Genomic DNA, 24131 nt, shown 5'->3' with positions numbered 1-24131 from the left:
CCAATTAGCTCTTTTGGCTGCTGCCACACACTGCTCACTCATGTTTAAATGGTTGTCCATTAGGACTCTTACAACAGAACAGAAGTAGCCTGTTGTACTGCATTTTAACCACCACAGCTCCTACATAGTATACATAGTGCAATAATAATGCATAGTATTATTGAAGATATTCTTGTTTAAATTGGTTCTTGATTAAACTTCTGTGAATATATGCTGTTAATTTTTCCACTACTGCATTTTCTCAAAGTTGAAGTCCCAATCTGATATCTTCAGTCATGTGTCTCTTTTCCAATGCTGTGCCGAATGTATCCAGCAACTGTGAACATGAATCTTAGTAAATTGGATTTTTAAAAGAATGCATTTTAGAATTATGCCTAGTAGGAATACTTGTAGTTTCATTTCAAATGTAATTTCTAAAAATTTTCTGAATAGTGTTGTGCTGGTTCTTTTCAGCATTTTTTATATTTCAATGTATCGTAGGATTAGGGTTAGGGCAGTGGAAGCTGAACCTTTCTGTCCCCGCGTGCTGAAATTATTTGAGCACAATGTGCCCTGCCCACATGTGCATACATGCATGACACGCCCCCTCCATGCATGGGGGGAGTTCTTACCCTCCTCAGGCCCCAGACACTTTCCTCAAGCCTCCTGGAAGGGGAAAACGGCCTCCCCCGGGCTCCGGAGGCCCTCTTAGAAAATGTTTCTTAGAAAGTTTTAGAAAATGTTTATTAATATTAAATAAAAATAAACTTGTTTTTAAGGGTTGTCTGAAGTTGCTAGTTTATATATATTATATTAAAAGTAATGCATACATACATACAGACTGTACATACATATTCATGGCTAAGAAAAAAAATTGCATGTTAAATACATTGTGTCTGTGATAAAAAAGAAAAGGTAACATTATCTAAAAGTAATTTACACCAACACCATTCATGCTATCTCTCCATACATGCTTCCTGTACGTACACTGATTTATACTCTCTGCTCTTTAAATTTCAGGATCTCAGTTGAATTCAACAAATGGCTTTCCCATTTGTTTTGTTGATTTGATCCATTTTCATCTGCATATTTATATTAAAAATAATGAAAGATAAATATTATAGCCATCGTATCATTACCAAAATAGATATAAAATGATCACTGGTTAGTAACTACCAGAATAAACAGCTTTCAAGATCTTAGGGAATGTTTCATGGTAACTCCTCTTTCGATGGAATTTTCCATTTCAACACTACTATGAAATTAATGATTCCCAATAGATATGAAGGTTGCAAAGAAATTCAATTTAATTAACTTTTCTCTAAAGCAGTGGTTCTCAACCTGTGGATCGGGACCCCTTTGGGGGTCGACCGGCCCTTTCACAGGGGTCGCCTAAGACCATCGGAAAACACATATTTTCAATGGTCTTAGGAACCAAGACACCAATTTTATGGTTGGGGGCCAACACAACATGAGGAACTGTATTAAAGGGTTGCGGCATTGTGAAGGTTGAGAACCACTGCTCTAAAGAGTGACACAAATCATCTGTGAATAGACAAAATGTAACACCATTTAGGGTACAGTTACACTATTAATTTTCATTCAGTTTATGAAATGATAATAGTCACAACATGGAAAGTATTCTCTATTAAAATTCAAATTAAATAGTCCAATGTTGCAGTGTTTCATTGCCCTTTGTTCAAAGCCTCCTGACATCACTTTTCCTGTCATCTTTTCTTGTGACTTTCTATCTTATTTATGTTTTCTTCCTTGCTCTCAATCTATACCATGCAGGTATTGCATTCATTTTAATCTTAACATTCATAGTACGTTCTACAATAACTCCAGCCACAACTATTTTTCTTCTTTCCACACCATTCACTGTACAGATGCTCTCTCCAATATATCATATTGTTCAATATTATTCTTTCATTTATTATCCAGGTCCTTCTCGTACAACTTTTCTTTTTCTGTTGTTAATTTCAGCTTTCCACTTTATCTCTGATCTGTTTGATGTATATGAAGCATTTTTGCAAAACACAAAAAACTGATTTGTAATACAAGTAGTCCTCTACTTATGATGATAATTGGGACCATAATTTCCATCACTAAGCAATGCAGTTATAAAGCCCAACAGCATCACTTAGTGACAACAATCCCTGCAGTCATGGTTGCCATTGTCAATTAAATTCCACAACTGTCAGGGGAGATAACTTCCATTTGGCATCTCACAACCAAAGTCAGTGGGAAAGCCAGGAAGCCAGCAAGAAGTTGTAAACCCAAAACCAGCAGGTAGATAAGTTGCTATTACTGGTGGAGAACAAGTGAGAGGATGCACAGTAGTGTGAAGGAGAGTGTGCAAGAATTGCCCCACAGGCTGAAAAGTGCAGGGTGCCCTGATCAACTGATCAAGGTAGTGTGAGCAAAGAGGGACTGAAGAGGGTGCATAGGCTGGGAAGAGTTACTCCAGCAACTTGCAATCTTCCCTGGTGGCTTCCCCACAGATTTTCTAGAGCAGGGGTGTCAAACTCACTGAATCACATTGTTGTCACATGATATATGGCAACTTTTTTCTCCTTCGCTAAAATGGGGGTGGGCCTTGCCAGCACATGATGCATCCAGGCCACAGGCTGCAAGTTTGATACCCATCCTAGAGAAAGTGGCAGGGAAGATTACAAAAAGCTATCATGGCTGTGTCAGGCTTGGAAGCCATCGGGGGATAGAGTCTCATATTCAAATATAGTTACTATGGGAAATTGGGAGGGGGATGGTATGGAGTTTGGGAGATGTGTAGCCATAATAACATTCCTTCTCAGAAAGTTAAGGTCGCCTTATCCTTGCACCTGGACAGATGTGGATGGGAGGAATCTTCATCCACGAAAGTAACTGATTGGACCATTTGGTGGACTTGTAGGTGTTGGGGCAGAGTCTTGAACTTTCAACTGGGTGGGGAAAACCTGGAAGCTTTCAGGTTTGGGTTTTCCCAGATGTGCCAACATGGCTCTTCTAATAAATTGATGTTTTGAGAAGCTTCTTACCTTGAGCTATTATTTCATAGAGGATGCTATTTGGAACTCTGACAGGCTGCTTGACAACTAGTTGTAAATTTGAATAGGTTGTCAAGCACCCAGAAAGCAATCACATAACCACAGGGTGCCGGGACATCCATAACCCCAAGGATCATTATTCGTTCAAAATTGTTGTAACTTTCATAGCTGAACAAATGGTCGTAAGTCACAGACTACCTGTACATATTTATCAGGTCTTTTTCAGTGAAAGAACGTTGGTCTTACCTGAACGTTTTTTTCAGGAGATGTGGAGGGAGGGGTCACAGAAGGGTTAACACAGCCTGATTGGTCCATTTGACTGAGAGAAAACTTCTTAACCTTCGCCTTCTCCCGTTGGTTCCCAGTTTCCGCGATGTCAAGGCCAGCACCTGCAAGCTAAACACAAACAAGGACAAGCCCCCCCGGGGCCTCCCGATTCTACACCTCCCGGACCCTGTCTAACTAACTAGGGCGGGAATGTGGCCCCTCCCTCCACATCTCCTGAAAAAAACGTTCAGGTAAGACCAACGTTCTTTTTCCAGTAGAGTGGAGGGAGGGGTCACAGAAGGGACATACCCACGCTACGTCCCCGGGCGGGCAGACTGGGTCCCAGGTGAGGAATCGGCCACCACCCTCTGAAGGACCCTCCGTCCAAAAGATGCCTCAGCCGAGGCATAAGCATCCAAACGATAGTGCCTAACAAAAGGCGTGGGGGAAGCCCAGGCAGCCGCCCTACAAATATCCTCGAAGGGCGCCCTGGTGGCCCAGGCCGCAGAGGTAGCGGCACTGCGGGTGGAGTGAGCAGTGATCCCTGACGGGGGGGTCTTCCCAGAAGCCCCGTAAGCCTCAACTATGGCCAACCTAATCCATCTTCCGATGGTGGAAGAAGACACCTTGCGTCCTAACGAGCCTGGATGAAAGGAAACAAATAACGCCTCGGTTTTCCTAATGCCCTCAGTTCGCTTCAGGTAAATGCGAACAGCCCGGCGAACATCCAGCTTATGCCACACCAACTCCTGCTCCCTCGAAGGGTTGGGACAAAAATTCGGGAGCACGACCTCCTGGGCCCTGTGAAACTGTGAATTCACCTTCGGAATGAAGGAAGGATCCAAACGAAGGACCACCCTGTCCTGGTGTATAACACACAGGTCACTGCGGGAAGAAAGAGCCCCCAACTCCGAAATGCGCCTGGCCGATGTAATGGCCACTAAAAACACCACCTTAAGGGTAAGCAGACGCATGTGTACCGTCCTAAGTGGTTCGAACGGGGAGCTCGTCAGAGCCTGGAGAACCAGGGTCAGATCCCAGGTCGGAAATCTATGAACCGGAGGCAGACGGATGTTAGCCGCCCCCTTCAGAAAACGCTTAATCAGGGGAGAACGGGAAAGGGTAGGTAAACCCTCCCCCCCCCCAGAATGGTGGCCAAAGCCGCCACTTGACGGCGGAGCGTATTACGCGACAAACCGTCCTCCAACCCCCTCTGGAGGAACTCCAACACGTTCGGGACGGTAGCCCTAGAGGGATCCAACCCCAAGGGAACACACCACTTCGCAAACGCCTTCCATGTGGCATTGTAAATCCTAACCGTGGACGGTCTCCTAGACACCTCTAAGTTGGCTATAACTCCCAACGATAGCCTCTGCCCCCTCAGGATCCCCCCGTTCAAGAGCCAAGCGGTCAGATGAAGCCACTGAGGCCCTGGGTGAAGTAAAGCCCCCTGACTCAGAACGACCTCCCCCGGGGGAATCCTCCAGGGGTCTGCTACCGACAGCTGGACCAGGTCCGCGAACCAGGGTCTCCTCGGCCAGTACGGGGCTAACAGGATAACGAGAGCCCTCTCTGTGACTATCTTCCCTATCGTACGGGGAACGAGGGGAAGGGGAGGAAAGGCATAAAGAAGGCCCGGGGGCCACCGGCTCCTGAGAGCATCCGCTCCTTCCGCCGACGGAGACTGGAACCGGGTAAAGAACTGGGGCAGCTGAGCGTTGTCGGGGGAGGCGAACAGATCCACCCGGGGCGTGCCGAATCTGCTGCATATCTTCCGAAACAACTCCGGGCCCAGTTGCCACTTGCCATCGTCCAGGGTTGTGCGACTCAGCCAATCCGCCTGAAAATTGGACACTCCTGAGATGTGCTCCGCCACTATGGAAGCTAAGTGTCTCTCCGCCCACAAGCCCAACAGCTGCGCCTCCCGCCAGAGTGAACAGGAGTGGGTGCCCCCCTGGCGATTGATATGGGCCTTCGTCGCCACATTGCCCGTGAGCAGGAGGACATGGCGCCCCCGCAGGTGATGACGAAAAGTCCGAAGGGCAAGTCGTGCGGCTTTCAGCTCCAGCCAATTGATGTTGTGGCGGAGATCCGAGGCAGACCAACGTCCCTAGGTCATGTCGGAGTCCATCACGGCCCCCCAGCCGAAGAGGCTGGCATCCGTCGTCACTGTGACTCTCTCGGGCTCCCAAAAGCAAGCCCCCTGTTGCAGCGCTGGGGACAACCACCACCGGAAAGAGAGTCTCACCTCCGCTGGCAGAGGAACTGGCCGCAAGGAGTTGCTCATCATCCTTCTCTGGACTGGGATCAAGGCCCACTGGAGAGGTCGCAGGTGGAGCCGGGCCCAGGGCACTATCCCTATACAAGAGACCATCTTCCCCAGGAGTTGAGACAAGGTCAGGATGGAAACAGACCTTCTTTTTCGTACGGAGAAGACCAGCTGGCGTAGGCTGGCCAAGCGGTCTGGGGATAGGCGGACCCTCCCTGACTCAGAGTCTATCACTGTCCCTAGGTGTAAGATCTGCCTGGATGGGGACAGGTGGCTCTTGGGAAAGTTCACGGAAAACCCCAACGCCTGAAGCCAACGGATCATCAGCCGAAGATCCGACGTGGCTCTGGGGAGGGACTCCGCCTGAACGAGGATGTCGTCCAAGTAGCACTGAAGTCTCACCGGGATGGAACGCAGGTAAGCTGCCAGTGCTGCCAGGACCTTGGTGAACGTCCGCGGAGCTGAGGCCAGACCAAACGGAAGAGCCCGGTACTGGTAATGCCTGCCGCGGTGAGAGAACCTGAGATAACGCCGGTGAGACTGAAGGATGGGGACATGGAGATAGGCCTCCGTCAAATCTACTGAGGCCATGTAATCCCCCTTCCGAATGCCCTGCAGGATTGATTTCAGGGACGCCATCTTGAACCGCCTGTATACTAGGTAGCGGTTCAGGTGTTTCAGGTTGAGAATCGCCCTCCAACCCCCCGAGGATTTTGGGACTACGAACAGATGGGAATAGTAGCCCAGACCCCTCTCCGGCTCCGGAACGACCTCCACAGCCCTGATTTCTAGAAGATGGGCGACCGCGAGGTCCATGAGACGACGTCGCTCCGGGTCCCGAGCCGGGGGAAAAACTTTGAAAAAACTTGGGGGTTTGGAGAGGAATTCTAACCTTAGGCCGTGGCGAACGGTCGCCCTGACCCAACCGTCTGACGTGATCTGATCCCACTCGTCCGCATACAGTGCTAGGCGGCCTCCGATGGGATGACTCGGGTTCGAGTCATTTCCCTCTGCGGAAGGGACGGCCGCCCCCCCCCCTCGAAAGGGCCGCTTGGACTGCGGCTGGTACCTAGAACGGTCCTGAAAGTTCTGCCTATTGAACGACCTGTCCTGCCTGTACGGTTGGTATCGTTGATCCTGATCCCTGTCATAGGACTTGAACTGGGGCCTGCGATAGGGATGACTACGGGACTCCGCCTTCTTGATGGATGTAGGCATAACTTTCTTTTTATCTTTGTTTTCCACCAAAATCGGGTCTAAGGAAGCCCCGAACAAATTTGGACCTGCAAAGGGGGCAGCCACCAGGTCCCACTTGGCTTTATAGTCCATCTGCCAGTTCCTGAGCCACAGGAGCCGACGAGAGGCCACAGAGGTGGCCAAAGCACTTGAGCCAAACCTAACAGCGTCTAGGGTCGCATCAGCCGAATACTTACACGCTGCCATTATTTTAGCCAAATCCTGGTGTACGCGCTCATCCTGGATCGGAATGCGATCCTGAAGCTGGCGGAGCCACATGACTGTCGTGCGGTTGAAGTACGAGGCGGCAGCCGCCGCCCGCACCGCCCATGCTGAGGCCTTATAATTTTTACGTAAGGTGAGCTCCGCCCTCTTGTCCTCTGGCTTAAGTTTGTCTGCCGCGTCCCCCGAGACCACTGGGGAAGAGGAGACTAAAGCTGCTATGGGCTGATCTATAACTGGAAGCTGAATAGCCTGCACAAAGGACTTTTCCATGTTGTAGGCGCGACGGTCGTTGCTGCCAGGTGGGGAAAAGTTAGAAGGACGGGCCCATTGGCTAGTAGCCACCTCTAAGAAAAGAGGAGGAGCAGGAATCTCCTCCTTATTGGTGGCCGTCGCTGAGAACATGACCATGTCCGGATCCGTGGGCGGTGGGACTGTGGGGTCCCCCGTGCCCACCTTGGTGGTCCTCCTAGCCTTCTTAAGTAATGGTTTGAACATGGCCTGGAGGAAAAGGTTGGAAGAACGAGGCGGCTCAGGAGCCGCATCCTCCTCCTCAGAGAACCCCCAATCATCCCTCCGTGCCTCACCCCTAGAGGAGACCTCACTCATGAGGGAAGGAGAAGAAGCCCTAGATCTGGACCTACTAAAGGGAGTAACTCGACTGTGGTGGTAGGGCCTGTCCCTTTGAGAAATGCCCCTAGAAATGGCTGCAGAAATAAGCCTTTTGAGATTCTCAGGGAGGTTTTCTAGATCCTCCTCATCACCTTCTGAATCATAGTCTGGTGCCACAAAGGCCCTGCTGGATCTCCTACCCCTAACGGGACCTGCAGAGGTACCTTCCAATGGATCCCCCCTATCTGCCTCTCTAGTCCCCAGGGAAGCCGAAGGAGAGCGAGGCGCCCCCCGCTCCTGACTCCTATCAGATCTGCATGGAGAAGCAGAGGAAGAGGAAGGACTGAACCCCCTGGCCACAGGTGGGGGAGGGCAGGGAGCCACCGTGCGTGGGGATCTGGATCTAGGCCTAGGATCCCTGGCCTGTCTCTTTTCAGCTCTTTCAATGACCTTCTCAATAGCCCTGGATCGCCTGAGCTCATCCCTCTGCAGGGCTCTCGAAGGTCTGTCCTCAGCTGAAGGCCTAGAAACCCGAGGCCTAACTGGGGGAGTGGGCTCAGCCTGATCTTCGCCTGCCTGAGCCGGCGCGGCCTGCTGGGACTCTGTTCTATCTGCCATCCCCACTCACGTGCTCCAGAACGAAGTTTTTGGTAGCAATGGCCCTTCAGCTGGTGAGAATCGCCTGCTCCGGACCTCCGGCAAAGTTGCAAACAGCACTGCCACGTTTTTCACAGCCTCTCCGTGTTGCAAGCCCCAAACACGTGACTCAAAATGGCCACCGGCTTCTTTGGGCGGTGCTTTCAAAAGCGCGCCTAAAAATGGCCGCCTACCTAGCCCTTAATAGCTAATGCCTGCGAGCTGCAAGTTCGCCTTTCCAAACAAAGACTCCAGATCACTGCTGGGCTCCTAAGCCACGAGGAGCCTTCCAACACCAAAAAAACGACCCCGCGTTGCTGCCGTGGGCTGTAACCGGCCCGGGAAGCTAGCGGTATGAATTAGAAGCCGAATAGCCGCTTTCGCGCCGAAAAGCCCCAACGCGCTGCGAGCCTCACAGGAAAAGTTTTAAAAGGGCAGTTTAAAGCACGCAGGGTCGCCCGGCACACCCGAGACCCCAGGCACCAGTCCGGAGCGATCCCTTAGGAGGGGGGAGGAAGCGCCCCCCCCACTGACTATCTCAGCCTTCTTAGGGCAGCCGAACAACAGCCCTGCAAGGCGGACCCACTACAAAAAAATTTTGAAATAAAAGAATCCGAATTCAAAGTACCAACAACACTAATACTGACTAATAAAACCCAATAAAACACTCTTACTAGGAACCAAACCTGTGTCTTGGACCTTGACTGAGAGGAAACTGGGAACCAACGGGAGAAGGCGAAGGTTAAGAAGTTTTCTCTCAGTCAAATGGACCAATCAGGCTGTGTTAACCCTTCTGTGACCCCTCCCTCCACTCTACTGGAAAATAAGTGAAGAATACAGAAGGTAATACAATACAATAGTAGAGTTGGAAGGGACCTTGGAGGTCTTCTAGTCCAACCCCCTGCCTAGGCAGGAAACCCTATACCGTTTCAGACAAATGGCTATCCAACATCTTCTTAAAGACTTCCAGTGTTGGGGCATTCACAACTTCTGGAGGCAATTTCTGTTCCACTGATTAATTGTTCTAACTGTCAGGAAGTTTCTCCTCAGTTCTAAGTTGCTTCTCTCCTTGATTAATATATAAGTATGAATGACACATTATACATTATTATTCATCAGGTATACAACTTATACCTCAAGTGATAGAGACATTTGAATTCACTTGAAAATTGTAGAGTAAAAGCAATTTAGTGTGTATTCTATGAAAAAAATAAACCTGGCATATCTAGGTCCAGATTTCAATTCAGCCAAAATGTTTAAGTAACTAACCTAGTTATCACTTTTGAATCTAAACTATTAGAAGAGATTGTAGTATTCTACCTATGGTAATTACAGTATGGTCTGAATGTATATGTAATAAAGGAAATGATAATGATCAGGGTATCTATGAATGAATGACTTCTAAATTACAAATTCTACTGTTGTGTTTATTTTTTACATTGCAAACCACTTTGTGGCTAAAATTGCCAGGACGATCACACAAATGCAAAACTGGTGAAACCCAATTAAATATAATTATAAAAAGTAATCTCACAAAAGCAGTTTGAAATAGTGAAGCTAAGACATAATAAAAACTAATGTTTTTTAAAAAAAAACTAGAAATATTTAAAGAGACAGAAATAACTTTACAATGTACCTTAAATTACAGATAAATTCTAATCTATGTAGCAAGTTAAAAGATGTAACATAATAATTATTGTTACACTCTTAACCCACAGAAGAATGGAGCTAACTTTCAAGTTTCCAAGATGACAGATTCAGCTCATTTATCTGGAATTCAAAACTATTGCATCTGTATTTTGAGTTGGGAATCATAACAGATTAACAGACTAACTCCATACACTGCCAGAAAAGAAAAAGACATACAAATGACAATATTAATATAACAGCAAACTATATTTTAGGATGGCTGCACTAGGATCTTGCAAAGTACCATATTTTTCGGAGTATAAGACGCACCTTTTGCCCCCCAAAAGTGTGTGGAAATGGTGCCTTTTGGCCTCCCAAAGCCACAGCCCTGCTGAAGCCTCAGAGTGCTGCTGGGGGCTGAGGGAAGGCAAAAAAGCCTCTGTTTTTGCAGAAAATTGCCTGTTTATTGCCCCCCCTTTTTTTTTTTTTTTTGCAAAAACGGGGACATTTTTGCCTTGCCCCAGCCCTGCTGAAGCCTGCAGAGTACTGCTAGGGGCTGAGGAAAGGCAAAACTTTTTTTTTTCTTACTTATCTCTTCGAAATCTTGGTGAGTCTTATACACCGGTGCATCTTATAGTCCAAAAAATACAGTATTTAACAATTCCCGAACTAAACTTGAACTTGGATCTCCCCCATTCTAGCCAAACACTTCAATTGTTAAGCCAGGTTCAGAATGTAAGGAAGAAAGAAGCTTATGAAGCACAGGAATCATTTTTAAAGTACAGTATTTTATGGCTTTACTATTACTATTCTCTTTTTCTCATTCAGCACTGTGACCGTCAAGCGTTCGTTTTAAATGACCTGCAGTGCTGTGCACCTGCAACTCTCCTTTCCCAAGAAGTCAGCACTTTCAAAACATTGCAATAATTAAATTTGTAAGGAAACATTTCCAAGGTTCACATTCTTGTATTTGACATTGTTTCAGCATTTCTCAGATTTACGTTAATTTACAAAACGTGGGAGAGAAGGAGCCAGCAGCATTAAAAAGTAAAGAAAATCAAGCCATTTATCTCTGAACCTCCTGCATCTTGAATAATGTGAACGGCTTCTGTTCTGTGCAATTTAAATTCCATTGAAAAATACTGTTTTCGTAGTTTCCACTTTAATATTCAAATATTTGTACAGGAATTATATTCAAATCAAATACCATTTGCTGCTGGCATTAGTTCCATAGGTAAAAATACACACCAGTTTGGTAGCATTCTATATATGTTATTTAACAGCAGCTTTTCTGTATTCAGCCCCACCCCTATCTGAACTCCATTGCTATTGAGCCCAAACTCAGCTGTGATTATTTGCATCCTAGTGATGTAAGAAATAGCCCATAGAGACATGTAGAGTTTTTCAAACAAAGAAGCTAGTCACTGGGGTAAACTGTCTGCATGCTAATTGGCAATGGAGACAATAAAGAGTTCAGATAAGACTAAAAACAAAGAAAGGTCTGATTTTATTTCTTTGCTTGCTTCATAGCATTAGATATAACATTCTATTGTTACACATAGGGACAGGAGAACCAGATCAGGATTCTGTAAACAAAGCATAAACATGATCCTCATAATCCTTCAATTTACAATAATATCAAGGCTTCCAACCTGTTTGACTTCTAAGTACATTTAGAGTTTTGACTATAAGTTATAGGTTTTTAAAGTGCCTGCTGCTAAAATACTAATTCACCAACAGCTGAATTTGTTAATTAAAATATACATACATGGAACACAAAATGATGAAGCTAAAGAAACCACAAACACAAAGAGTTGAAGTCTGTGTTCCAAATACAGAACTGTAAGTGAAACCTGTAACAATATATTGACAAATGTAAAGTGTTATTTATTACTTTGATAAAGGATTCATATAGGTCAGTGATGGCGAACCTTTTTGGCACCAAGTGCCAAAAAGGTTGCACAGAAATGTCACACACACGCGTGCGCGCTCATTTGGGCCGTGCTCCGGAAAAGCTGAACTTCTGGGTTCTAGCGTGCATGCGCGCCCGACAATCAGTTGGCCCGCGCACACGCGCAGAGTGGTTTTCGGAACTGCTGTGTACACAAAGGGATCACGCTCCGGAAAAGCTGAACTTCCTGGTTCTGGCGCACATGTGCACCCAACAATTTCTTGATCCCTCTATAGCAGGTCAGCACAACTCACAGCAAGAAAAGGGTCCCACTGATCATTTAAATATAATTGCAGGCCACAAAAGAATAGGTGGCACAAAGGTCAGCTGTTCAACAGTTAGCTATGTAGAAACAGAAGCACCAATGTCGGTGAAGCCTGGAGGCCCCGGAAATAGTTAGTACACGAGTCCAGGTTGCAAAAATAAGGGGATGGATCTGGACCCTTCCTGAAAGTTGCAACTTTAACAGCAGTAGATTTGAGAGTTTTCAAAAAACATGGAATGTCTTCATGGAAGTATGAAGTCCACATGCATTATGTTTGCAAGCCCCACTCTACAATTATTATGTCAGCTGTTAATCAATTAACTGGCACTCTAATTATACCATCTAATATACTTTCATTTTCTATAGGATACTCTGTAAATGGGTTTAATCTATTATTACTTGTTCTGTTAATTATGTATTTTGGCAATCATTTTTTTAAAATTATTGTTATCTGACTGAATGGAATACAATTAATAAAGCCAATATCCCATATCATTAACAAAATCTTCACAAGCCTGAAAGGTTTTTGAAATAATAAACATTCCCTTCTTAAATATATTGTAAAGAATGAATGATCTCTTTTATTTATTCCAGTAGAACCAGTATGAGGTAGATAATCTTAAAATGTAAATAATATAGTAAAATTGCCACATTGTGTTTGTGTGTTTGCCTGTGTGTATGCGCACACACGTGTTCTTTCGACAGATGAACGAAGAAATGACAGGAGTGTATAATCATGTACATAGTCTCAGCAGGGTAACCCAAGGTGTGAAGGTCATCCCAGCTGCCCATCTAAAGAAAGCTGGCAGCTACTGTATATTGGAAAGCAGGGATACAAGGTGATGCTGGAAATAAATAATTCACTTTATTGACAGCAAAAAAAAATAACAAACATTTATGCAAAGGCATAAATTCATACTGTTCAGGAGAAGATAAACATAAATCAGTCCTGTAATTTCACCACCCCCCCGAAAAAAAAACATGGATATGAAAATGCACAACTATAGACAATACAATCCCGAATGATAGGCCTCTTTACAGAAAGAACTCAACATGCTGAGGAAAAGCTGAGGATCTTTTTGGAATACTAATATTTCTGATAAGCCTTCAGATCATCAAGTTGTTGAGGTTGCCACATGGGGAAAGAAAATCCAAAAATGCAAAGAAAGAATTAAAGCTGGAATGTAAGAAGCATGAATGTAGGAAATCTCAACACAGTGGAAGATTGAATAAAAAAGCTACAAATTTCCATCTTAGGCATTAGTGAATTGAGATGAACTGGGATTGGACATTTTCAGTCAGAAGATACTGTACATCAGGGGTGTCCAAACTTGGGAACTTTAAGACTTGTGGACTTCAACTCCCAGAATTCCCCAGCCAGCATGGCTGGCTGGGGAATTCTGGGAGTTGAAGTCCACAAGTCTTAAAGTTCCCAAGTTTGGACACCCCTGCTGTACATACTCAACACATGAAAAACAAAGAAAGAACTGTGTTGTTTTTATAATCAGGAACAATATGGCAAGGGCAGTACTTGACTACAATACAATCAACTATCAAAAATACCAATTAGATTTAGTGAACAACTCTTTAATGTGACACCACTCAGGTTCATGCTCCTATCACTGATGCAGAAGAAGAGGGAGTTGATGAGGTTTTTTTTTTATCAAGTACAATTTGAAATTGACAAATATGAAAGCAAGATGCCATGTGATTCACTTAAAAACCATCATAAAATCTGCCAATATCTTTAATATACAATATCCTTAATTTCACATTCTAGAAAAGTAATGCTTAGGATCAACCAGTACAGGTTAAAGACCTACATGATAATAGAGATGCCAGATGTTCAAATTAGCTTTAGTCCAAGGAATGTGAAACATTATTGCTGATGCTTGCTGGCTGATTGAGAAAGGCAAAGAAGTCTGTACGTGCTCATTGATTAAAGAAAGGCCTTTGACTATATCAATCACATCAAGTTGTGGAATGTGCTCAGAAAATGGGGATCCCAGCACATGTATCTTCAGGAATATCTTAGATAGGGGTCAAGAAGCTATAGTATGGATACAATGTAGTGAAACAGATAGGCCCCAGGTTAGCAAAGGAGTGTGATGTTAAAATAAAATCTTTTATTTAAAAAAGAGACTGAATACTCTCCTCTTATTATACCCTATATGCTGAATATATATTAAGGAAAGTTGGAATGGAAGATCAGCATGTTTGTTTTTTTAAAACTGGATGGAGAAATATTAATAATCTGCCCTATGCTGACGAGACTGTTTTGATAACCAAAAATGCAAAGGATCTACAAGCTCTAGTACTCAAAGTCAAGGAGAAAAATGTGGGACTGAAAATTAAATATAAAAAAACCTAAACTAACAACAGATAGAACAAGATATAGAAGTGGTGAATAGCAACTCCTGAAAATACTTTGGTTTGCCAAGGAAACAGACTCAAGACTTCTCACTGAAAAGACAAATGACTGGGTTCCAATTATCCTATTTTGATAAATTATACAACTCTTTGGAGAAAGCTCTAAGTTTGGAAAAGACAGAATAGGACAACCAGAAGCACAGTAGATGGACTTCTGGACAGTTATAATACCAATCAGTGTACCACTAGAAGACCTGAAAGACAAAATTAAGGGCAGATTGCAATGGAGAAAATCTATGTGGTCACAAAATGTTGACAACGACTGAGTACATAATCAATGAAATAGTGTGCAACACTCCTTACAGCTATCCGTCCTATCCACTTTCCTAAATATAAGGAGGAAAAAAGGAAGCAAAAAAACTTTTGTACATGTTACGATGATACCTGCAAGTATAAAAGGAGCAGAGTTTAAATTGCAATGCCATAGCACTGGCTTTCCACATTTTGATAAAAGCAGCAAGCTTCTACAGATGTCTATAAATGAGGCAACCAATTATTTGTGAAGAGCACAAGTTTACCTCTATATGATAGTAGCATAAAACATGCCATAAATGTGCATGCAGCTAGGAAACTGCAAACTAAACCATACATAACCATTTCCAAAAATTTGAGATGCAGGGCCACGCACAATATAGCTGCAAAACACTATCAAAATAAATAATATAATCTTATTATTAGCCCAAGTTTAATTATTAATCACTACTACACAATGACAAAATGTAGAAAAATCACATTGATAGTATCAAATTAAAGCCAAATCTAACAGGATTTATATGTATACCATGATCTAATCTCAAATACTAGTAACATATTTGGACAATAGTGCTTCTACAGATTATCCAATGGAAAAACAGATGTTATGAGGATTAAATTCTATCAATCTATGTTCTTATATATTTGTATGCAGAAATGAAAGGTAAATTAGAGATCTGGAAGAGAGGTTGAAAAACATACATGCAATATCTTTTTTAAAAAGAATACTTGCAGCACAGGGTTGAAATGAGGGGTTCTTGGTGGTCTCTGAGCTTGGTTGTTTTCTTGCAGATGTTTCATTATCCAAATTAGGTAACATCATTGGTGCACTGATCACATCTGCTAGGAAGCAACCAAGTTCAGCAAGCACCAAGGACCCCTCAAAAATCAAAAATAGAAAAACATGTAGAAGGTTGAGTTAAACAGACTGATATAGATAGCCAAGGATATACCATTCGCAGTTGATTATACAATTTTAACACTATAACTACAATCTGTATTCTCCAAAATGTGAATCAACAAATAGCCGCTAATATTACCACCTAGAAATGTTTGTTTTTATTGGAGAAGGGTTCTTTTCTCTCTCTTTAATGGGAATTACATTAATTCTCTATTGTAGAGAAACAAAGTTGATTCACTAATTGTAAATATAACTGCATTCAGATGTAACCAAACCATAAAAAACAAATTGTGGCCAGCACCCGGCCCAGATACTCCATCTTCCTTTCTACACAAAGTACCAAAAAAATTAAAAGTGCTCAAAGTATGTTTTGCAGCAGTTGTACTTAAAATTTTAAATCATTTCTAAATTGTTTCTGCAGTCACACGTAAAACTGAGATAAACTTGCAGTCAGGGTGGATTTGATTTAAATCAAGTCGATTTAAATCACGATTTAAATCACTAGTAAAAAGACTTTACTAGTGATTTAAATTTTTTTAAAGAGCAACTGTCATCTCTGTTCCACAGCAGCTCCTCCTCTGACCTGTTAACTCTAATATTGCAACCCTAATATTGCAGAAGATATAGCCTCATGCTACATAACAAAGCTGCATTTCATGCTGAATAAACTAATTAATGTATCTTAAGTAGAAAACTATCTTTAGATAGATTTTTTTACTCCAAAAGTATTTTATGAAAATAAATCTGATTGAAATTTTTAAAAAACCCATTTAAATAAAAAAATCCGATTTAAATTTTAAAAATCCGGTTTTTTATTATTTGTTTAAATCATCTATTTTTATCCACCCTGCTTGCAGTTATCAACTACCCAGAAGGAAAATCTATGAGTAAGCTGGTGACTTGTCCAGGTGGATATCTATCTGAAGCTCCTTCTTTTTAAAGAAACTACCTCTTGAATTCCTTACGGCTTGTTACAACAACAACAAAAAAAGCATTCGCAGTCTGAGACAGGAACTTTTCCTGTTCTGTTTATTAAATTCTTTTATCCTGCTTTTATTTCTTTATCTCAAAGTGGCAAAAATACACAATATTCCTTCCTCCTCCTAATGGTCCCATTGGTCCATTACTGGCCTGTAATGAGCTAGTCTTCGAGCAGGGGTGTCCAAACTTGGGAACTTTAAGACTTGTGGACTTCAATTCCCAGCTGGGGAATTCTGGGAGTTGAAGTCCACAAGTCTTAAAGTTCCCAAGTTTGGACACCCCTGTCTTAGAGGGACCTGAAGGCCCCATTGTTGCACATATACAACTGATACAGAAACCAGCTCCTAAATGGGTAAGCATCTAGTAGGACTTCATGTTATGGAACGTTGAGGGAGAGTGAATGTATATAGGGTAGAAATGTTGATATAAATTACAACCTAATTATTGCAAGGAAAAGACAATGGACTTTTAGTTGGTTTATTTTAAAATGCATTCTCACATGGATATCACAATAAGAGTGAACATTAACCTCCAGCTTAAAGATCATTCTTATTAAGACTAGGTCAGTTGCTATTTCAGTAGTACATTTCTCCAGGATTTACTCCTGAATGAGACTGCCGATCTGAAGACTTAGCCGAGTGAAGAAAAATAAATTAATAAGATTTTGGTCATTAGTACAATTTTAGAAAGCCCCTTTTTATTATTTCAACTTCATTTCAAAATAAAATTCATATGCTAGTCAATTTCATTTTGTATAAATAAAATCTGAAACCTGTAGAATGAAATTTACTTCAAATGAATTAATCAATTTATGGCCATAATAAGAATAGTAACGTTTTAATACATGTGGTCCTCATCTAATGATCATTCATTCAGTGACTATACAAGATAGCAATGGCACTGAATGAGAGGTAGTTATGACCAGTCCTTGTATGGCTGGCAAGCATCCCTATAGTCCTGTGATGGCCCGCGTGCAGAGCCATTTATCAGGGCACGCGAGGCCAGCTGACTTCAGCCTTCTTTTTTGCAAAAAAACAGCCCTACGGGCAAACCAGAAGTTCAGGAACGGACTTCTGATTTGTTCGTAAGACCATTTTTTGTCCTCCGGAGCCATCAGGAGATTTCCCTGAAGGCTCCAGACGGCGAAAATCGGTCCTATGGACAAACCGGAAGTCACCATTCCCGAACTTCCAGGTTCCCCCTAGGTCCATTTTTTGCCCTCCGGAGGCTTCAGGGAAGCTCCTGAGGTCTCCGGAGGGTGTCCAGGGGGGCAGGGGAGGCTGTTTTCGCACTCCCCAGGCTCCTAGAAAGTGTCTGGAGCCTGGGGAAGGTGAAAAAACCATGGCAAAAGCAGGCGCAGTTGCTGATCGGACGAATGCGCATGCACTGAGGGGCATGCACGCATAGCATTATGGTGTGGCACGATGTCGCATTACCCCCGTGCTCCCCCCGCTTTTGACACGGCAGCAAAAAAAGGTTTGCCATCACTGCTATTGTCACATGATCATAATTTGCAATCTTCCTTTCTGGCTTCCAACAAGCGAAATCAATGAGGAAGCCGGCAGGAAGTCACATGTCCCAGTCACATGAGGTCCTTGCCTAATGATCCAGTCCTCTTTTAGCAATAGCCATGAGGACTATCGGAACTGCCATTGCTAAGCGGCATAGTCACATGGTTTTTCAACTTACAGCCTTGTCACTTAACAATGGAATTCCCCCCCCCCCCATTTTGTATTGTTAAGTGAAGACTACCTGTACTCTTCCCAGAAAGATTCTCACTTTTTAAAGACTCCCTAAAATTGTTCTACTTTCTGGTGTTTAAGTAAACTTCATAACCAATCTTTAACAACTTATTTGTTTGTTTGTTTTTAAATGACATTTCAATAGTTACGTTTAATCACAATGATTGAAATAACAATATCTTTTAAAACAAAATTATAAAACTGATGTAAGAGTATGTCGCTATAAACAGAGAATGTTGCCTTTATACTGATATGGGCTATATTTTGGGTCAACTCGTCATGGAAGCTTCCCCAATGATTTTTGGCTTATCACTCTCTTACACTTCAGTCATTCTTTAACAGGATTGTCAGCCTTTCGGACCTCAGGGACTACTGAATTCATAATTGTAAATCCTACGGACCACTAATATGATCTGCCTAATGACCAGCTTGGGAGGCGTGGCTAGATGGTCATGTGACTGGGTGGGCATGGCCAACTTGATGTCACTCACGTTGAGGTGCGTCTCGCCGGCCTCTACTCACCCCCCCCTCCCAGCCACTCCTTGCCTGCCCACCCGGGCTCCTGAGGGCCCCAACAGGAAGCAGTTGTTGGAGCTAAGCAGCCAGCACGAGAAAGAGTTGGCAAAACAGCTGGCTCAGTTCAAATTGGATCTCACTGAGGACTACGAGCATAGGCTTTCCAAGCAGAGGGAAGACCTGCGGGAGTGCAAGGCCAGGTACCGGTGCCTGGAGGTTCAGTGGGCTGAGATAATCATCCAGTTCCAGGCCATGATGCAGTCCCACTGGAACAAGGCCCTCTGGCTCTTCGCCACCAGTGGTGCTTCCCTCCAGCCTTCGCCCAAAGCCCCGCACCAGGAGGCTGAAGCAGACCCCTAATTGGAATTTCTGCCCTCCTCCTCCGACCCACACAAAAAGACCCCAAAGGGGAAGACTCTCTGCAGTAAGACAAACAATCATTGCACGTATCCAGCCCAGGGGCCGTAGTTTGAGGACCTCTGATTTAGTGCAATATAAAAAAATGCAAATAATTTTTCTCTGGAACGCCAAATTTTCTCACAGACCACCAATTGGGGACTGCTGGCCTAAAAGATGTAATAAATATTTGTATACATAATCTGAAAGGAAATAGGGGTAGGTTTATAGGCCATGGAACCAAAAATACAAGATTGAATAGAAATTGAAAATAAAATTACTGAAAGTTGCAGCTTCAGCAATACAAAGTATTTCCCTGCTCAGTGAATTGCCAAAAATGAAATAAAAGGCCGATTTATTAGTTAAAATAGGGCCAGTACAGTAGTCACTGAATTTTCAGCTGCCTGGATATATTTTACTGACATTTGGGACTGTGAACTCATGAGCAAAAAGTTTCCTTTAAAATATATTACAAGTTTTTAGTCTGTATTTTAGCATATATTTTTAATATTGCAGCAGCAGCAATACAGTGTAGGTTTAGTTTTCTCATCTGCTTTATGTTGATCCTACTGCATTACTAAATTGTTGTTTCTTTTTTAACCATGCCACCTATTTAAAAAAGGAAACACCACAACAGTAAATTTAACACTTCACTATTATTTGGCACAAATCACATTTTGCCTCTGATAGTCAAGTACTCAAAAACATTGTCACATCTAGGTAATACTCTTGCTATTAAACACCTGATAGCATCACTTTCCTATCAGATATTTTTCCAAATTTTCTAACCTACTGCTTGAAGTGTTCTAAGGAATTAAATCAATATAGCCGCAAGTAAGTGACGTAAGCAAAAATGCCACACTACTAAATCAAAATAGGGAAGGGAAAAGATTACAAAATCAAAATAGGGAGGGGATAAGGCTGTGTGAACTAATCAAAAGCTTATGTGTTGTGCGAACCATTTGGTTAATCTAGTATATGAAGAATAAATAAATAAATAAATAATACTCAACAAAATGATTAAAATCCCAATGCTTGGATCTACTAATATTTACCAGGGCAAAATTCTTTTAAAAAAACCAATCTAAACAACTTATCAATATCAAAGTTCAGATTAATTGGATAAGATTTTATCAGTTTGCAACACTGTTATAAAACTTCAAAATTATTGGCTACTATAGCAATTAAACAATGCCTTTTATAAAATCAAGGTATTTAGAAACACTTCGGAAGCAGGTAGAATCGCACGGATGCCAACAAATACCATAAAGATAAGCTACTGAGCCAAGGTTTCATAAAAGGACTGGTAAACAATTTATGCATACTTTAAAACTTTACTAATAAACGTTCAACTATTATTCCGAATTAGAAATAATTTGCTAAGCTTTATACACTGTTAGAAGAGTAAGTATCTTCCCATTTGGTTACTATGTTTACCAATAGCTAGTAAGCTAACAATGACAGTGAGCCCTTGATGCTCCACAGAAACAGGCCGGAAATAAACAGGTGTTTTTAAAAATAATACTTATCCTGTTGCATATGAATTTTGCTCCATTTTTTAGCAATTTACTTTCTTGAATTACAAAAATAGAAATGGAAAACTTAAAGGGAATTGACAATTGTCTATTATAAAGTGGAAGTCTTAAACTGCAGTAAGCAATAAAATATATTTACTATGTATCTTTTTAAAAAATCTAATTGTTGTTTCCAAAAAAAACCCCACTCACAACAAAATGCAATGAATAAAATACATAAAGAAGTTAGTACTGATTATTCCTTCTTGGCAATCTGATTACTTGATTTCTAAGGCTCTAAATACTTACAACAAATGAATGAATACATCTTTTTAAAAAACTATATTTTTGCTTGCTTATTGGGAGAAAAACACATTACACAGATCTCCAGAAACAGACACAACAGAAGTTTAGTAATCTAATAAAGTAAATAAACTATCAAGCAATCCCCAATTTGCCAACCAAAAGTGTTCATGAAATTGCCTGTCTCTAGCAACAATTTTCAAATTAATTTTGGCAATACAAGAAGGCCAATGGCTAAACTAAGCATTTGTCTTAATACAAGCAACTAAGAGCTGCACTGTTAATGGAAATGGGGGACGGGAAGTCTGCTGCTGTGAATTAATAAGCTTTTCTTTCTGTAGGTAGAAAAGGGATTAAAGTTTTCTTTCTGTAGGTAGAAAAGGGATTAAAGTTGCTGAAAACGTGTTTACTGATGTAGCCACGTACAGATAGCATTTCAAACATCTCAGCTCCTGTGATTTGTGAATACTATACATTTTTTTTTTAAAGGACACCCTTCAATGACAAATAGAGTTACAGAAAACAACGAACCTGTTCAACATGTACACTTTACTTGGTGCACTCAATATCCCTAACAAGGGAAAACAACATTGGAGGTGAAGTTTTCCCAAAGATATTCCAGGAGATGTCCAACCCCCCCCCCCCCCCCGATTCACAAGAACAAAGATTATAGAGGATTTCATGGGTTTAAGAAACGTCTGGGATGCAGAGCAAGAAAGGAAATTTCAACGTGTATAGGCCAACTCGGGGAGAAAGAATTCATCTGAGGACGAGAAGGGGGTCGCCTTCAAACGGGGACCCACGATAGGTACAAACTCGACCGTCCAGGGAAAAGGCACCGGGGGAGAAGAGGGGGAGGCTGTTAGAAGCGGCAGCGGCGGCGGCGGGGTGGGGTGGGGTGTTTGTAAGGAAGTGCTACTCAGAAATACCTGGGGGCTCCTGTCGGCTGGGTTTTTCATGACCGCCTGGCGGAAGTTATTATCCACGTAGGACGCCATATCGCTCCCCCTTTTTCTTTTCCGACTTCAGGGCCGGCGCCGCGTCCTGGCCCGCTCCCGTCGCCCTTCTTCCACGTTTCCCTGCCCAGGAAGCGAGACGGCGCCTGCACCGGGCGGCCGAGTTCTCCTCCGCTTCCCCCCACCCCCCCTAAACGTGGCAAGGAAGCCAGCCGAGGTAAAAGGCGGCTCCAGCTGGCCCCAGGGACTTCCAGCTGCTACTGTTCGTCTTTCTCGGCCGCGGCGGCGGCGGCGGCGGATCCCTCCGCCTCAACAGCGCCGCCCTCCGGTCGGGGCCCCTCGCCTAAAGGAGTCGTGGGTGCCTGCGGTGGTAGCGAGGACGACGACGACGACTCCCGGCCCCGCCTCTGCCGGCCTGCCCAGCAGTGGTGTTGTTGTCGCTGTCGCCCTCCTCCCCGCTCCGCCACCGCATCCCCTCGAGCGGCAGGGCGGGAGAAGGACCGCCGCGTCCTAGTCGAGCTCCGTTTCGGTCTCGGGCCTGGAATTCGGAAGATGCGCCGCGTCTGGGCAGAAAGAAGCGGGCGTCGGGCCAGCAGCCTCGCCGCGGGGAACGGCCTCTAATGCTCGCCTGGGCTTTGTGCCGCTGCAACCATGGCGAGGCGACGGACGAAGAGGGAAAGCACCGCCCGGCCGCACCGGCGGCAACAGCAGCAGCAAGGCGGGGAGGAGCCGCGCCGCCTCACGTTCCCGCCCCCCCGAGCCCTGCTCGTCTCTCAGCCGCGGCGAAACCCGTCGCCGTCGCTCCCTTCTCAGGGCGCGGGAGTCGCCCGAGCCGGGCTGGAGCGGTTGCCAAAAGCACCGGAATTCCTTAGACCGAACCCACCAGCTCCCTTCCTCTCTTTCCTCTTCCACGTTTGGGATTTTACTTTGGAAAATATCGCCTTAGGTTGGGACTTCTTGGAATTGTGGAAAGGGGAGAAGCGAAACGGGGTATCCCTTTCATTTAATGGCTAAGCCGAGGGGTCCCCGTGGGGAAGGTTCAGAAATGTAAACCACACTCGCTACACTACTCGTGGGAAGGCGTACGCCCGCCGTACACGCTTCAGCACAGGCCGGAAGGTTAGGAGAAGGAAACCTTGTGGCCCCAACTTCCCCTCCCAACGGCAATGACTTTGATGGGTTGTTAGAAAGCCTAGGAAACTTGGATCAGCCGCCTTCAAACTCTTCATATATCGGTTTGAATCCCATAACTGCGCAATGGCCTCGCCTTCCTTGTAAGGAATTAACTATTGGAAGGTGTTAGGGTAGATACTCGGGGCAGTAATCAGGATTAATAAGATTCTTAAAGGCATTTGGCCCGAACCATAATCACGACAGTTGGCTTCCCACAGCATGCTAAAACAGAGATAGAATGTGATTGCCTATCTTGTGGCTACTTGTTGTTGGAACATAGCTACATGGTTTGAATATATGAACACAACCAGTAGTATATTAAACTTTCAGGCCTGATGTTTTATGAAGCTAAATAGGGCTTGCATACATGTTTCTGTCTTATCAGTGGTATAAGGTTTATTATTAGAATACCCTAGTTGATATGTTATTTTCCAAGCACTACCAGGCAGTTTAATTACAGTACTTACTCCAACACAGTTCTAGGCTACATAAACAGAGGGATAGAATCAAGATCATGTGAAGTGTTAATACCACTTTATAATGCCTTGGTAAGGCCACACTTGGAATACTGCATCAAGTTTTGGTTGCCACGATGTAGAAAAGATGTGGAGACTCTAGAAAGAGTGCAGAGAAGAGCAACAAAGATGATTAGGGGACTGGAGGCTAAAACATGAAGAACGGTTGCAGGAACTGGGTATGTCTAGTTTAATGAAAAGAAGGACTAGGGGAGACATGATAGCAGTGTTCCAATATTTCAGGAGTTGCCACAAAGAAGAGGGAGTCAAACTATTCTCCAAGGCACCTGAGTGTAGAACAAGAAGCAATGGATGGAAACTAATCAAGGAGAGAAGCAA

The 24131-nt window shown here is 43.7% G+C and overlaps 1 protein-coding gene across 3 annotated transcripts in view; it reads right to left on the bottom strand.

The window, feature by feature from the left end:
- Positions 1-22804, bottom strand: part of RAPGEF2 (Rap guanine nucleotide exchange factor 2) — a 190520-nt gene extending 167716 nt beyond the window's left edge. For all 3 annotated transcript variants that reach the window (XM_081959660.1, XM_081959662.1, XM_081959661.1), the window contains exon 1: positions 22078-22804. In XM_081959660.1, the coding sequence (XP_081815786.1) occupies positions 22078-22146 (69 nt within the window). In that variant the 5' untranslated portion in view covers positions 22147-22804. The remainder of the gene's footprint in view (positions 1-22077) is intronic.
- Positions 22805-24131: the final 1327 nt, after the last annotated feature.

This window comes from Natrix helvetica (genome assembly GCF_964273705.1).
Source record: "Natrix helvetica genome assembly, chromosome: 7".
NCBI lineage: Eukaryota > Metazoa > Chordata > Lepidosauria > Squamata > Natricidae > Natrix > Natrix helvetica.
This window is presented reverse-complemented; position numbering and strand designations above follow the sequence as displayed.